The 14,198-nt window shown below is 41.5% G+C and overlaps 2 protein-coding genes across 2 annotated transcripts in view; both read right to left on the minus strand.

The window, feature by feature from the left end:
• NEK9 (NIMA related kinase 9) overlaps positions 1-1,545 on the minus strand; it is a 39,131-nt gene extending 37,586 nt beyond the window's left edge. Inside the window, exon 1 of the mRNA XM_058739703.1 lies at positions 1,176-1,545. Within this exon, the coding sequence (XP_058595686.1) occupies positions 1,176-1,394 (219 nt within the window). The 5' untranslated portion in view covers positions 1,395-1,545. The remainder of the gene's footprint in view (positions 1-1,175) is intronic.
• A 4,960-nt stretch (positions 1,546-6,505) lies between these two features.
• The window catches only part of TMED10 (transmembrane p24 trafficking protein 10), a 42,722-nt gene continuing 35,029 nt past the window's right edge, over positions 6,506-14,198 (minus strand). Inside the window, exons 4-5 of the mRNA XM_058739715.1 lie at positions 10,377-10,503; positions 6,506-9,977 (exon numbers count right to left, since the gene is read on the minus strand). Of these exons, the coding sequence (XP_058595698.1) occupies positions 9,856-9,977; positions 10,377-10,503 (249 nt within the window). The 3' untranslated portion in view covers positions 6,506-9,855. The remainder of the gene's footprint in view (positions 9,978-10,376; positions 10,504-14,198) is intronic.

Raw genomic sequence — 14,198 nt, forward strand, 5'->3', positions numbered from 1 at the left:
TTCTAATTTAAGTGTCAAGTCCTTTAAATATACCGTCGTAGTTTCTTTAACTTAGTTTAACAGAAATAGTAATGTTCATCTCCTCTTTCTCATATTTTGAGTACAAATAAAAGCAGAATACTAACAGTAACCCTAACATCATACATTAATGCGGCATTAGGATAAAAAAGGACACTTGAAAATTTTCTCTTGCAACCACCCCTTTCCTCCATCTTTTAGCCTTAAAACTATGCTAGTTTGGAACACACCCCAGAACTGCAGATGGTGTACTGATGGATGAATCATCATCATCATCATCATCATCACCTATAGTCTTCAAGTTTAAGACTTTAGTGATCAAATACAATTGATGGTTAGTTTTTGGAAGCAGAGTCACCACTACAGGGTTCTTAATATCACTATACATTTTGAACTTGGTGGTCAGTGATCCAGGAATGTCTTCAAAAGATGTGTATATATGCAATAGGGGAGGGGGGGTGGGTTATGTTCACATTAGGTTCTCAAAGGTCTCTTTGCCTCTCGCCACCCGAGAGGCTTAGAATATACCAAAAAGGTATTTCCCATGCATAAACACTGCGGGATAAACATTGATGAAGACAGCAATGACCCTCTCAGTGACGTTCTAGAAAAATCTCCAATTAAATGTTCATACCTGAGCTTAAAGATAACGGCAAAGACAGCCGAGTTGCCACTGATTGTGGGAATTCTGAAGCTACGCCCCTCCTCTCCACCCCGACCCTGGAGAGCTATACTGCATGAGGAAGGAAGTTTTGACAACACTTCACATTCGTATGCCATTTTTAATTTACAGTTTGCAAAAAGTACCTTCGTTCGATTCTCAAAGTAAGCGTAAAAAAATAAAGATTATTTTTGAAGGTAGTTATCATTAACCCCAATTTACAGATGGGTAAGCTAAGGCTCAGAGAAAGTTCAATGACTTGCTCCCTTCCCCGGGTTCGACAGAAACGCCCAGTTAGCAAAAACAGCGATCTGACGGATTCCCGGTGCCGGTGAGCCGGAGACTGGAGAAGACCCTGAGACACACACCCCGCCTGCGGCTGCGCAAACCTAAGCGAGCACAAGGCGCAAGCCGCAGGCAAAGCGGGGAACCGGTCGGGGCTGGGAAGCGGGGCGGCGAAGGAGGGGCTGGGACGGCCGGAGCCAGGGGCCGCTACCTCGGTGCGGCGGTACAGCGTGGCCTCCCCGAAGGCGCCGCGGCCCAGGACGCGGATGGGGATGTAGTGCAGCTCCTCCTGCTCCGCCGCGCCGCCGCCGGCTCGCGGCCCCGGACCAGCACTGGGCCCCGGGCCCGAGTCCCCGCCACCCCCGGACTCGCTCCCAAAGTCCGAGTTGATGGAATCGCAGTGTCGCTCGTACTCGCCCAGCACCGACATGGCGGCGGCCGCGGAACCGGCCGGCGTGTCCCCGGCGGGGCTGACCGCACTGAGCCTCTCTCGCTTCAGACGCCGGCGCGCGGCTCCGTCAGCCCCGCAACCCCGCGAGGCTCCATGGTGGCTCCTTCCCCCCTGACCCGGAAACAGTTCCTGGTGCTTCCGGCCCGGCGGGCTTTTCTCCGCCTGCGCTGGCCCACTTGCTTAGCCCGGCGGCCTCGGCTTCCCTCCCTCCCTCCCGGGCGGGCCGGGCTTGGCGGGCGCTGGTGGGGACGCCGTGGGACCGAAGGGCTCCAGACACGGCAGGGGATCACCGACGGGTCTGTAGACCACTTCCCCGATCCCTGGCCGGGTCCCCAGACAGCTTCGAGGTCCGGAGGTCGCCCAGTCACCTCTTGGCGCCAGGCCTATCTCAAGGGCAAGTGATTCCACGTTGGACAGTGCTCTTTGTTTAGGGAGATATTAAAGATACTATAGTAAGCGGAAATATTTACTGCCTGTCATCTCAGTAGGTGGGCCCAGTTATTTCTCCCAGAACCCCCACTAGGTTCTCCCTGTTCTGTACTACTCCAAAAATATTTTAAATCAACTCTCCTGACACTCTTTTTCCAGATTTAACATTCTCCTTGCGTCTGTCTTTCCAAATCTCTGACCGTCTGATCTCATGCAGCGTTCTTCGAGCACTGAGGTGTCAATGTATTTAAGGGTGGGAAATCTACAATAAGATGCTCCTTACCCTTAAGTCACTAGGAGAATTGTAATACAGGAAAAAAAAAAAAAAAAAAAAGGTCCCAACAGTTATTGACCTTGGGCAACTTTACGTTACCAAAGTTTTTTAAAATCTGTAAAGCTTGTAGGAATATGACCTACCTCACAGATAACAGTTAACTTTTTATTGTGTTATGTTCCTGACACTACGCTAGTTTTCTTATGTCATCCCACTTAATCCTTATATTATTCTTATTCTAAATAAAAAACTGAGATACAGAGGTTAAGTAACCTGCTCATTGTTACATGGATCCACATCTTTCAGAGAGCACAATGTTTTGGGTGTTGTGGCTGGAGGCCAGGGTGTGTGTGGGGTAGAAGCAAGAGAACACCGGGCCTCAACTGTTGAGTTTGCCTTTCCTGTGGGCAATGAAAAATTATGTGAGATTTTTTAAGCAGGGGAGTATATGATTAGTGACCGTATGTCCTAATTTGTTGGGGAAGTCCCAATTTATGCCTCCTCCCCTCCCCCCTCCCCCCTCCAGCATAACAAATAGAGCTTTATTTTGCTCAAGTGCGCAGTTTGGACAATAAACTATACTACGATCACCTTACATAAGACCAAAGATGTATCTTACAAATAACTCCAATGACAATGTGGAGGACAAAGACTGGAGGCAGGGAGACTAGATAGGAGGCAATTTAATAGTCTAAGAAAAGAAAAGGCACTGAAGTATTTACCAGTGTGAGTGGAGAGGGTTCCAGATTTGAGAAGTCCATTTGAGGAACATTTAGAACTTTGTGATCAATCGAAATGTGGTTGATGAGGTAAATTTCAGTGGAAGAAATTCACTTCCTGATTTTTAATGAGGTGGGTAGTGACAGCAAGGAGAGGATAAAGAAAATTGGTAAAATGGGATAGAGGAGTTGTGAAGGATGAGTTCACATTCCTCTGACCTCTGTACGGTTCATCAATGTCCCTTTCATTTATGTATGTATGTATGTGTTTAAGAGAGAGAGTGGTTGAGCATATGAGTGGCGGAGGGGCAGAGAGAGCGAGCGAGAGATAAAATCCCAAGCCAGCTCGGCACTGTCAGGGCAGAACCCAGTGCAGAGCTCGAATCTACAAAAGTGAGATCATGACCTGAACCAAAGTCAAGAGCTGGGACACTTAACCAACTGAGCCATCCAGGCGCCTACACTGTGTGTGATGTCCTACACTCTGCATAACATTCCACATTGGGTCTGAGTAAGAGTACAAAGAGACTTCTGTCTCCCTTGATCTGGATCCAATACTTCTTTTTCGTATGCTAGTCTTCATAATGATGGTCTGCTTATGTCATACTTGTACTTTAAGCCTCTTTTTCACATCCAAAGCAATCCAGAGTAACACAGCTCTCCCAGTAGATCACATCACTTCTTTGTAAAATACTGATGCTTGTTATGTTTACTTTATTGTCTATCTCCATTCATTAGAACCTTAGCTCCACAAGAGTCTGGATTTTGTACTCTTGTTTACAGCTGTATATCAACACCTAGAAAAGTGCTTGATATTCTAGGGTTAAAATTTATTTGATAAATGAGTATCAGGTCGTTATTATCTCCTATGTATAGAACATTTCTTTTTAACCTAAACACAGGCCTGATAACTCCTGTCATGTTTTATTTTGATGGCTTCATTCCAGGATGCCAGATTATAGATATTTTTAAAATTTTCAGTTAATTCATGCAACAAACACTGAGTACCAATTTATGCCAGGTGCTGAGTTACAACAGAAAACAAAATAAACATGGTTCCTACTCTTATGGAGCTTACAGTCCATATAACAAACAACCAAGCAATTACAACTGTGTAAATGCTGTGGTTAAGTACAAGCTTCCAGAAAGGAATCCAGGAGGGGCATCTTTCCAAGAAAACTTGCTGGGTTAGTGAAGGCTTCCTGGAGGAATATCCAAAATTCAGTGACAGGTGAACAAAGTAGGGAGATTATTCTGGATAGACGCCATTCCATTTACCTTCTATTCATCACAAGGCACTTGGAGGATACATACTGCTTCTTATTTGAGTTTATTCCAGAGCTTGGCTCAGCACATTAAACAAAATATATGTTCAATGTGGTTTTTTTTAGTGTTTTTATTTTTATTTTTTGGTTAAAGGAATGAAAAAAACAATGACTTAAAAAGCAAATAGGTTTCACCAAAGCTTAAAAATTTATTTTTCTGGGGGCCTCTGGGTGGCTTAGTTGGTTAAGCGTCTTGACTCTTGGTTTTGGCTCAGGTCATGATCTCACAGTTTGTGGGTTTGAGAGAGAGAGAGAACCTGTGTTGGGCTTTGCACCCACAGTGCAGGGCCTGCTTGGGATTCTGTCTCCCTCTCTCTGCCCCTCCCTTGCTCGTGCCCTCTTTCTCAAAAATAAACAGACAAAAGAAATTTATTTTTCTGGCATCTTTGCCATGAGGAATGACAGTTTTCTATAGCTTGGTTAACCTGACAGTGTAATTTGTTCTAGTTATAATGCATAGATTAAGCTTAACAAATGTCCTGTTAGAGAATACAGAACAGAAATACTCATGTTCAGTTCTTCATTACACTGGCTATAAATGAAACTAAACATCTGGCCTTTGAATATTCTAAAGTCCAGAAACACTGAACACTGTAAACGTGTAACTAATTTTAAAGTGCCTTTGGTAAAAATGGACATTTCCAGGTTTTATTTTAACAACAGAATGCTATATAGCAGATGTTCCTGGTTGTTAACGGCAGACTCCTGGGGCCACAGAATCACTGTAAAAATTAAAGAATCTACCAAAGTGCCAAGCAAACTCTATCCCTTCACTTTCCAGTTTGGTAGACTCTAGCTACATGCAGCTATTGAACACCTGAATTGTGGTTAGTCTGAATGGAGATGTGCTATAGCTGTAAAATGCACACTGGGTTTCAAAGACTATATGGGGGGATAGAAGCAAAATACTCATTAATCTTTTTTCTATTGACTACATGTTGAAATGCTATTTTGGATATATTAAATATACTAAAACTAATTTCGCCTGTTTCTTATTGTGGCACTGGAAAATTTAAAACTACACACAGGGTTTATGTTATGTGGGATACCACTACAACAGACTGAATAGTCTGCACAACACATACTACCATTTAACAAGTATGTGATACTGTTGAGACTATTAAGTTCATTTAAAAGTTTTGAATTCAGGGGCAACTGGGTAGCTCAGTTGGTTGAGTGCCTGGCTCTTGGTTTTGGCTCAGGTCATGATCTCATGGTTCGTGGGTTTGAGCCCCAAATTGGGCTTGTGCTGGCAGTGTGGAGCCTGCTAGGAATATATTCTCTCTCTCTCTCTCTCTCTCTCTCTCTCTCTCTCTCTCTCTCTCTCTCTCTCTCTCCTCTCTCCCCCACCCTTTGCTCCCACCCCCCCACCCCCAGCTTGCACTCTCTCTCTCTCAAAATAAATTTTTAAAAGTTTCAAATTTATTTATGTTTATGTTCTCCAAAAGTAAATCATCAGTGAAGAATAAGACATTTTTGATATTAAAATAGTTACACTCAAAATTGGGAATCACTACTTTATAGACTATAGATTCACTGACAAATTTATTACCTGTTTTTGGGTGGAATAGAGGCAGAGGGAAAATAAGATGCCAGCTAGTGAATGTGCAAAGCACTTTAGGCTAACCTCTTGGAAAGAAGCTTTATGAAAAATGTTCAAATGTAAGTAAAAAGAAGGAGAAAATGGCCTTTACCTCATGGGTTGGGTTTTGCACAGATGTGATGGGCAAAAATGCAAGTCCTAAAAGGTTATAAATTGGAAGGGGTGTTTTCAGAATAGAGGGCAAAAGAGAAGACACTCTGTAGGAATAATTCCAGTAACAGTTTCCAAAAGAGAGAAGGTACAGAAAATGCTTGACTTAGAGAACCCTATTTTGCTGTCTGAAGATGTGTATTATTGTTATGTTTATAATTTTTTTAATGTTTATTTTTTTTGGAGACAGAGACAGAGCATGAGCAGAGGAGGGGCAGAGAGAGAGAGAGGGAAACACAGACTCCAAAGCAGGCTCCAGGCTCTGTGCTGTCAGCACAGAGCCCGATGCGGGGCTCGAACTCATGAGCTGTGAGATCATGACCTGAGCCGAAGTCAGACACCCAACCAACTGGGCTGCCCAGGTGCCCCTATTATTGTTACATTTATATACATATTATATATAGCTTACATATTTATATATAAAATATAATAAAATTTTATTAGCTCAAACTTTTTCCATCTGCAGTAAATTACATGCAATTTTCTTCTCTAATTCATCACAGATAATTTGCCATACTTTAAAACTGAAGAATATGGAAGAATTATTGTCAATTCAGACAGAGATACTGAACAGAAAAATACACCTAAAATGGTTTCTGCTAGCGTTTATTTGAGAAAATGTACACAAAAATCCCCAATCCAAACTTACAAGTAAATCTGTAGAAATCCCACACACCTCTTTCCATTAAACAAACAGAAAAATGGCTTATGACAGGGGTTTATGACAATGGTATAACAATGCTTAAACTGTATTGTTCCTATGTATATTATATAGACTGTGTTAAATAGGCTCAAAATGGAGGAAAGCAGATAACATCCCCATTTTTAAAGCTGATTTGTTCTTGCACTGGGCTTTCATAAAATTAAGTAATTTTTACTTTTTCAATCAAATCAAAGTGTAATTATCCATGAACTTTAAACTGAAAGCACAATGTCCAAGTTGGTGTTTTTGGCATGAGTAAAAGGGAAGGACATGGAAAAAAAATCCGTTTCACAAAGTCACATTCGGGAACAAAAAGATCAGCAAAATAAAATATTCTCCTCGCCTTTTTGTCATTTTATCAGAGCAAAAGGATAATCAACTGAAGAACTTTCATTGCTTCTGAAAAAGGGGGAAGGCACCAGTCAGAAATACGAGAGTTTATTAGGCTAATGGTATAGAACAGAATTTGACCTTTACATGTCTAAGAATGGATTTGACCCACAAATTCGGTTATTCTCTTCCCTACTTGGATGTATCCTTTGTTGTCTAGTATATGTAATACCACATGTAGACTTTCTCAACATCTGCTCTCCTTATGGCGAAGATTTGGCTGCCAGGTTCTCAGAAGCTGTACCTATCCATTCCTACCAGCAGATGGCAATGTCACACAAATTAATGAAAGAACCGCTCAGCCACACCAGAGGAATTCATACAGGGAGCCGAGGGGGGGGGGGGGGGAAGGGCTTTGGGTTCACAGTAGCTGGAACATCAATAGAACAGCCTGAGATTTCAACAACATCATTCACTTCCTCTTCTACTTTTCTACTTTATCCTGGTCACCACAGCAGTGTTCTCTGTTAATTCTAACACTGCTTCTTAACTGCAAGTGCTATGCCCTAAGTCCTATAATTCTTACCACTGTGATTAGACAAGCCCTATAACAGTAGGGGTTGAAAAAGAAATTATAGAAAGGACAAACTCCCCAAGGCGCCTGGGTAGCTCAGTTGGTTGAGTGACCGGCTTCGGCTCAGGTCATGATCTCACGGCTCGTGAGTTCGAGCCCCACATCAGGCTCTGTGCTGACAGTTCGGAGCCTGGAGCCTGCTTTGGATTCTGTGTCTCCCTCTCTCTGCCCCTAACCCACTCGCATTCTGTCTCTGTCTCTCTCAAAAATAAATAAACATTAAAAAAAAAAATTAAAAAAAAAAAAAAAAAAAGGACAAACTCCCACCCACTTTCTAGGGTGGAGTAGAGACATTTTCAAGTGGTAGTATTTTTCGTGACTGTTTACAAACAGTCATTTGTATCCATGCCTTCACTTACTTATATTAGTATTGGCCTTTAGGCACCTTATATTCCAACAGTGATTCTTGGCTTTGCTTTCACAACATGCATTTTCAAGTATTTATTCATAATCCTCCCAGGTGTGTGTGTGTGTGTGTGTGTGTGTGTTTTTATACCTCGTATGTCTTAATTTGTTAGATAGAACACATAAGGACAGGAATTAAGTCAGTGACTGGGCATGTAAGAAGAGTTGGTAAATTTTACTTGTATTTTCCTTGGTAGAAGTTAAAAATTCAAGCAACCACGCTCTGTCAGTAAAGCATGCGACTCTTGATCTCGGGGTTGTAAGTTCAAGACTCACCCATGTTGGGTGTAGAGATTACTTAAAAAAAAAACAAAAATCTAAAAAAAAATTCAAACAACCACATATCTGACAAGATTTGTATCTAGGATGTATAAGGAACTCTCAAAACTTAATGTAGAAAGAACAATCTAATTAGAAAATGGGCAAAAAGGACATGAATAGGTATTTCATTGAGGAAAATAGATGGCAAATAAGCACATGAAAAGATGTTCGACGTCATTTGCCGTTAGGAAAATGCAAATCAAAACCATAATGAGGTATTACTACACGCACCTATTAGAATGACTACAATAAAAATAACGGTAATAGCAAATACTGGTGAAGATTTGGAGAAAATGGATTGGTCACACATTGCTGGTGGGAAGGTAAAATGGCAGTCACTCTGGAAAAAGAGTAGGATGGTTTCTTACAAAAATAAACACGTGCTTACCATATTGCCCTCTTGGGCACTTATCCCAGAGAAGTGAGTATTTATGTTCACATGAAATCCTGTACATGAAAGTTCACAGCAGCTTTATTAGAAATGGCCAAAACCTGACAACAACCCCAGTGTCCTTCAGTGGGGGGATGGTTAAACAAACTGTGGTACATCCATACCGTGGAATACTACTGAGCAATAAAAAGGAGCAAGCTACTGGTAACATGCAACAACTTGGATGGATTTCAAGGAAATTATGCTGAGTTCAAAAAGCCAATCTCAGAAGGCTACATGCTATATGATTGCATTTATAAAACGTTCTTGAAATGACAAAATTAGAGACGGAGAACAGATCAGTGGTTGCCAGAAGGTGGGGCTCTGGGGTAAGGAAGGGAGGTGGCCATGGTTATAAAAGGGTAGTAGTACAAAGGATACGAGAGTTGGACTGTTCTGCATCTTGCAGTGGTGATCACACAAATCTCTACCTGACAAAACTGCATAGAACTAAACACACGTAAATACACGAAAAAGGTTCAGGCAGTTAAGCACAAATATTTTAATTCTCTAAAACGATGTCTTCTTTAAGAGTTATCTACAGTTCAAAGCTCCTCTCTATGAGGTGTCCCATCGATCACCCTTTTAAGAGACATAAAAATTATGAAAGGGTATCACCAGAAGCTACCTACACATTTCAGCTAAGGGTCAAGAGAAAGTTAAGTGTGTTTTCACACAGAAATCCAAAGAGGATGATCAATGAAACAAGTTCAACATGGTCATACATACCTTGGTGAAGGAACTAGAGTGGAAGCTCAAGCTGGTGAGCAAGTAGGAAAAGGAAAGAAAACATGGTTCAAACATAGCACATGAGGAAACCCAGTACAAATGCTGGCTTTGGCATTAGCTAGGTAACCCCTATTTTTTGTCATAGGTGACTCTAATAATAGTCCTATTGTTGCAAAACCAGTCCAAATCCTACGAAGTTAAAAAGAAGTCCCTCACTGACTTAATTGGGTGTAGGTGGTAACCCATGTCCCCCCACACCAAAAGAGATCAGTTCTGGCAAGAAAGCTCCAATGTGCCTTGATGGTGCTGTCAGTAGGATGCCTTAGGCGAGGCACGTCCCAGGGATGTTCAGCTGGCTGAGACACAGGTGGGAGGACACTGGGCTTTATTACTCAATCAACTTCTTGGCCTTGAAAAAGCGACGCAGGTAGAAGACCTGCCAGGTGGCTAGTCCAATGAGGCAGAACATTGAAAAGATGCTGAAGTACAGGACCCGAGTATTTGTTGACTCTAAAAAACAGAAATGTTACAAGTGTAATGAAGTGAGGTTCAGCAGACTAAACAGTGGCCAGGGGGAAAAGGCAATTAATTAACTCCACTCAGTCCCTAGGCCAGGCAGTAGGATTCTGGATTGTTTTTCTTAAAATTTCACTGTTCTATATAGAAATGTTAAAAATCACAAAGATTAGCACTATCGGTTTGATATACAATAAGCTGAGAATACGGTTAACTGCGTATCACAGAAGAAATTTCTTTCCCCTTGAAAATCTAACCGAGCTCGTTTACCTTAAGAAGCAACAGCTCTGAAGTAAGTGATCATCCCATCAGCCCAGCCCTACCCCCATTTGGCAAAACCGAGAAAAGAGGTCTGGTGCCTTTATGAACAAACAAGAGCTGCCTCTCCCTCACCATTGGTATCTCGCATCTCCTCCTCTCGCTTCTTCATGTAGGCAAAGTCATTAACGATGGATTCTGAGAGGTCTTCTAGGCGTCGGAGCTCCACCTCTAAAGGTTTGAGTTTCTCAACCTTGGCAATCTGGAAAAGAAAGGAATTATGAACCCACTCCTTGAAAAATCCACTCTAGTCTAGAACACAAGGCAACAGAGGAGTTTTTTAAAAAAGTTTCACCAAGGAGCGCCGGGGTGACTCGGCTGGTTGAGTGTCTGACTTCGGCTCAGGTCAGGATCTCATGGTCTGTGAGTTCGAGCCCCACATCGGGTTCCACGCTGTCAGTGCAGAGCCCACTTCAGATCCTCTGTTCCCCCTCTCTGCCCCTCCCCTGCTCACTCTCTCTCAAAAATAAGCGAACATTAATAAAATGGGTTCTGAATTTCCTTTAAACAAATAAAAAAACAAAAAGTTTCACCAAACTGGGGGTGCCCAGCTGGCTCACTCAGTCAGTGGAGCACATGACTCTTGATCTTGAGGTTGTGGGTTTCGACCCCACATTGGGTGTAGAGATTTTAAAAAAATCTTCAAAAACAAAAACTTAAAATCCCTTCTGTTATCACTGTAACATATTTCATTTTTTAAAGTTTGTTTATTTTTGAGAGAGAGAGAGAGAGAGGGAGAGAGAGACAGACAAGAGAGCACCTGCACAAGTGGGGTAGGGGTACAAGAGGGAAGAGAGAATCCCAGGCAGGCTCTGTACCATCAGTGCAGAACCCAATACGGGGCACAAACCCACAAACTGTGAGATCATGACCTGAGCCAAAACCAAGAGTCAGATGCTTAACTGACTAAGCCACCCAGGTGCCCCTAACATATTTTAAAATCTTTTGCCCTTCCCCACGAACTGTTTATGTGTTTCCATTTCAGACTTTTCTTTATACTTTAATTTTGATTAAAACCTCCTTAGAAGTTCTATCATATGGTAGGCTATCAATTAAAATACATCATTTTCCTGAGATTCCTGATTTTAATAAAGCATTTTACTTTACCCTTCCACTCACGTCCAAGAAACCGTATTATCAGCATAATAAGTGGGAGAGTCATGATATTAGATGTGATTAAATTTAAAAGACAACCATCCAAATTCCCAATAGGGAATGCACAGGAATGAGAGTATGTGTAACTATAACATGAAGATAATAACTCAAACTACAAAATTAGAGAATTCTGGTTTGCTCATTTAAATCCCAAAAGAGCTTTAAGGTTTATATCAGAGCTCCAGAGCCCAGATGACTCCTGGGTCTGCTACAAAAAAAATTACACTGCATCTTTGGTTTTTAGAATTACACAGCCAGTTATCAAAAGAAATCTCCAAGGACTTCCTTGTATGCTAAGGAATGAAGGATGTGAGAAATGAATTGTTTTCCTTTCTCAACCTAGACCACTGTGAAACCTCCAAGAGCATCTAGTAACTAAAGGCAGATACGATAAAAGAAAGGATTTCATTATTTTATTTGTTTTTTCCTATCAACCTTAGATTATGAATCACTTTAAAATGGGGATACATCACCAGAGCTTTCCAGATCTTAAAACTCACATACCAGACCAGGGTGTACTTAAAATTTTCCTACATACAGAATTCTTCAAAATTTCTTTTCCTTGGGGCACCTGAGTGGCTCAGTCGGTTGGTTAAGTGTCTGATTCTCGATTTAAACTTTTTTTTTAATGTTTACTTATTTTTGACAGAGACAGAGAGACACAGCATGAGCAGGGGAGGGGCAGAGAGAGGGAGACACAGAATCCAAAGCAGGTTCCAGGCTCCGAGCTGTCAGCACAGAGCCCGACGTGGGGCTCGAACTCACAGACCGTGAGATCATGCCCTGAGCCCAAGTCGGACGCTCCACCAACTGAGCCACCCAGGTGCCCCTGATTCTCAATTTAGGCTCAGGTCATGATCTCACAGTCTGTGAGCCCCATGTTGAGCTCTGTGCTGACAGTGCAGCGCCTGCTTGGGATTACCGCTCTCCACCCGCCTCTCTCTTACCCTCCCCCGCTTGCGTGTGTGCTCTCTCTACACAAACTTTAAATAAATAAATATTCTTTTCCTATATCTGCTTCTTTACCCTCTATCTACCATATGTTCTCTCTACAACTCCCTACTTTTTCTTCTCTTTTGTCCAATTCACTTTCTTTGTTCTTTTCCTGTTAACGTTAACAGCAATTAACAAAGGATGAACAAGAAGAGTTTAAGGGTGTTCTTATGTTCTCTTTGCTAATCTAGATTCCTCACTGAATATTTTTTAAAATAAAACTAGAAGAGGGGAGGGCGGGTGATGGGTATTGAAGAGGGCATCTTTTGGGATGAGCACTAGGTGTTGTATGGAAACCAATCTGACAATAAATTTCATATATGAAATAAATAAAAATTAAAAAATAAAACTAGAAACTGCTGTTAAGATAGGGATACAAAAATTAGATTTATATTTAAAGTACATAAAATGCAATGAATTTGTAATGATGCACCTGTTTTCTTTCACTGGATTTATGTTTTCTTACATTTGTAAAATGTTGGTTAGTGTGACTGACAGCTACAAAACAGAATAACGCTAACGGACTACAACATTTAACTAAAGGTCAGTTAATGTATTCAGCAAACTCTCCTAGCTGAATGCCCAAATGCCAAGTTTTGCCATTAATCTAGAATATGTATCAGTTGATTGATCTCATATAGAGCCACAGAGCAAAGGAACTGAACTCCCCAGGAAAAAGATACCAATACAAGAGACACATCATAAGCTGAACTTCAGTCTGTTTACTTCCTGGTCTACACTTTCGCCTCCAAAGCTTCCTGAATGAGACAGAATAAAAGCAATGGCATGAAACTTCTTTAGCGATAAATGATACAAGGCTCTCTAAATGGAAACGTGCAAAAAGGAACTGGAAGTGAAACTATGGCTGTGCCTCTGCCAGCTGAAAGTATTATTTTAAAAAATTATTTGGAAGACAACTTCTAACCCTTCCTACCTTTTTTATTAAATGACAATAGGCCAAAAGCCTAAAACCTGAAAGACTATGATGGAATTAAAATACATTTGGTACTGAGGATGGCCTTTGTGCACTGTAGACCAAAAATCCTGCTCCCGATTCATTTCTGGTGTTCTGTTTACTTTTCAGTTGTATAAGCAATACATAAACATGTTCTCCTGCTAAAAATTTCAACCATTCAGAAGCAAAGGGAACAAAAACAAAAAGCCCACCTTCACAGCTAGCTCCCCAATTCCCACATCCACACATTCCTTATCAGAGGTAACCATGGTTGTGGACTTGGTGTATATCTATCTAGACCTTGTTAGAAGATAACACACTATGCTTTTGCGTGCATATAAGTGTACACACAAACATGTAATTAAAAACATACTTATAAATGGGATCATACTGTACACGTTGCTCTATGGCTTGCTTTTTCTCATTTAGTAAGATCTTTCCAAAAACTTCAGCGCTTATATATCGGACAAAGGGCTAGTATCCAAAATCTACAAAGAGCTCACCAAACTCCACACCCAAAAAACAAATAATCCAGTGAAGAAAGGGGCAGAAACCATGAACAGACACTTCTCTAAAGAAGACATCCAGATGGCCAACAGGCACATGAAAAGATGCTCAACATCACTCCTCATCAGGGAAATACAAATCAAAACCACACTCAGGTATCACCTCACACCAGTCAGAGTGGCCAAAATGAACAAATCAGGAGACTATAGATGCTGGAGAGGATGTGGAGAAACAGGAACCCTCTTGCATTGTTGGTGGGAATGCAAACTGGTGCAGCTGCTCTGGAA

Source organism: Neofelis nebulosa, chromosome 7 (assembly GCF_028018385.1).
Source record: "Neofelis nebulosa isolate mNeoNeb1 chromosome 7, mNeoNeb1.pri, whole genome shotgun sequence".
In the NCBI taxonomy this organism is placed as follows: domain Eukaryota; kingdom Metazoa; phylum Chordata; class Mammalia; order Carnivora; family Felidae; genus Neofelis; species Neofelis nebulosa.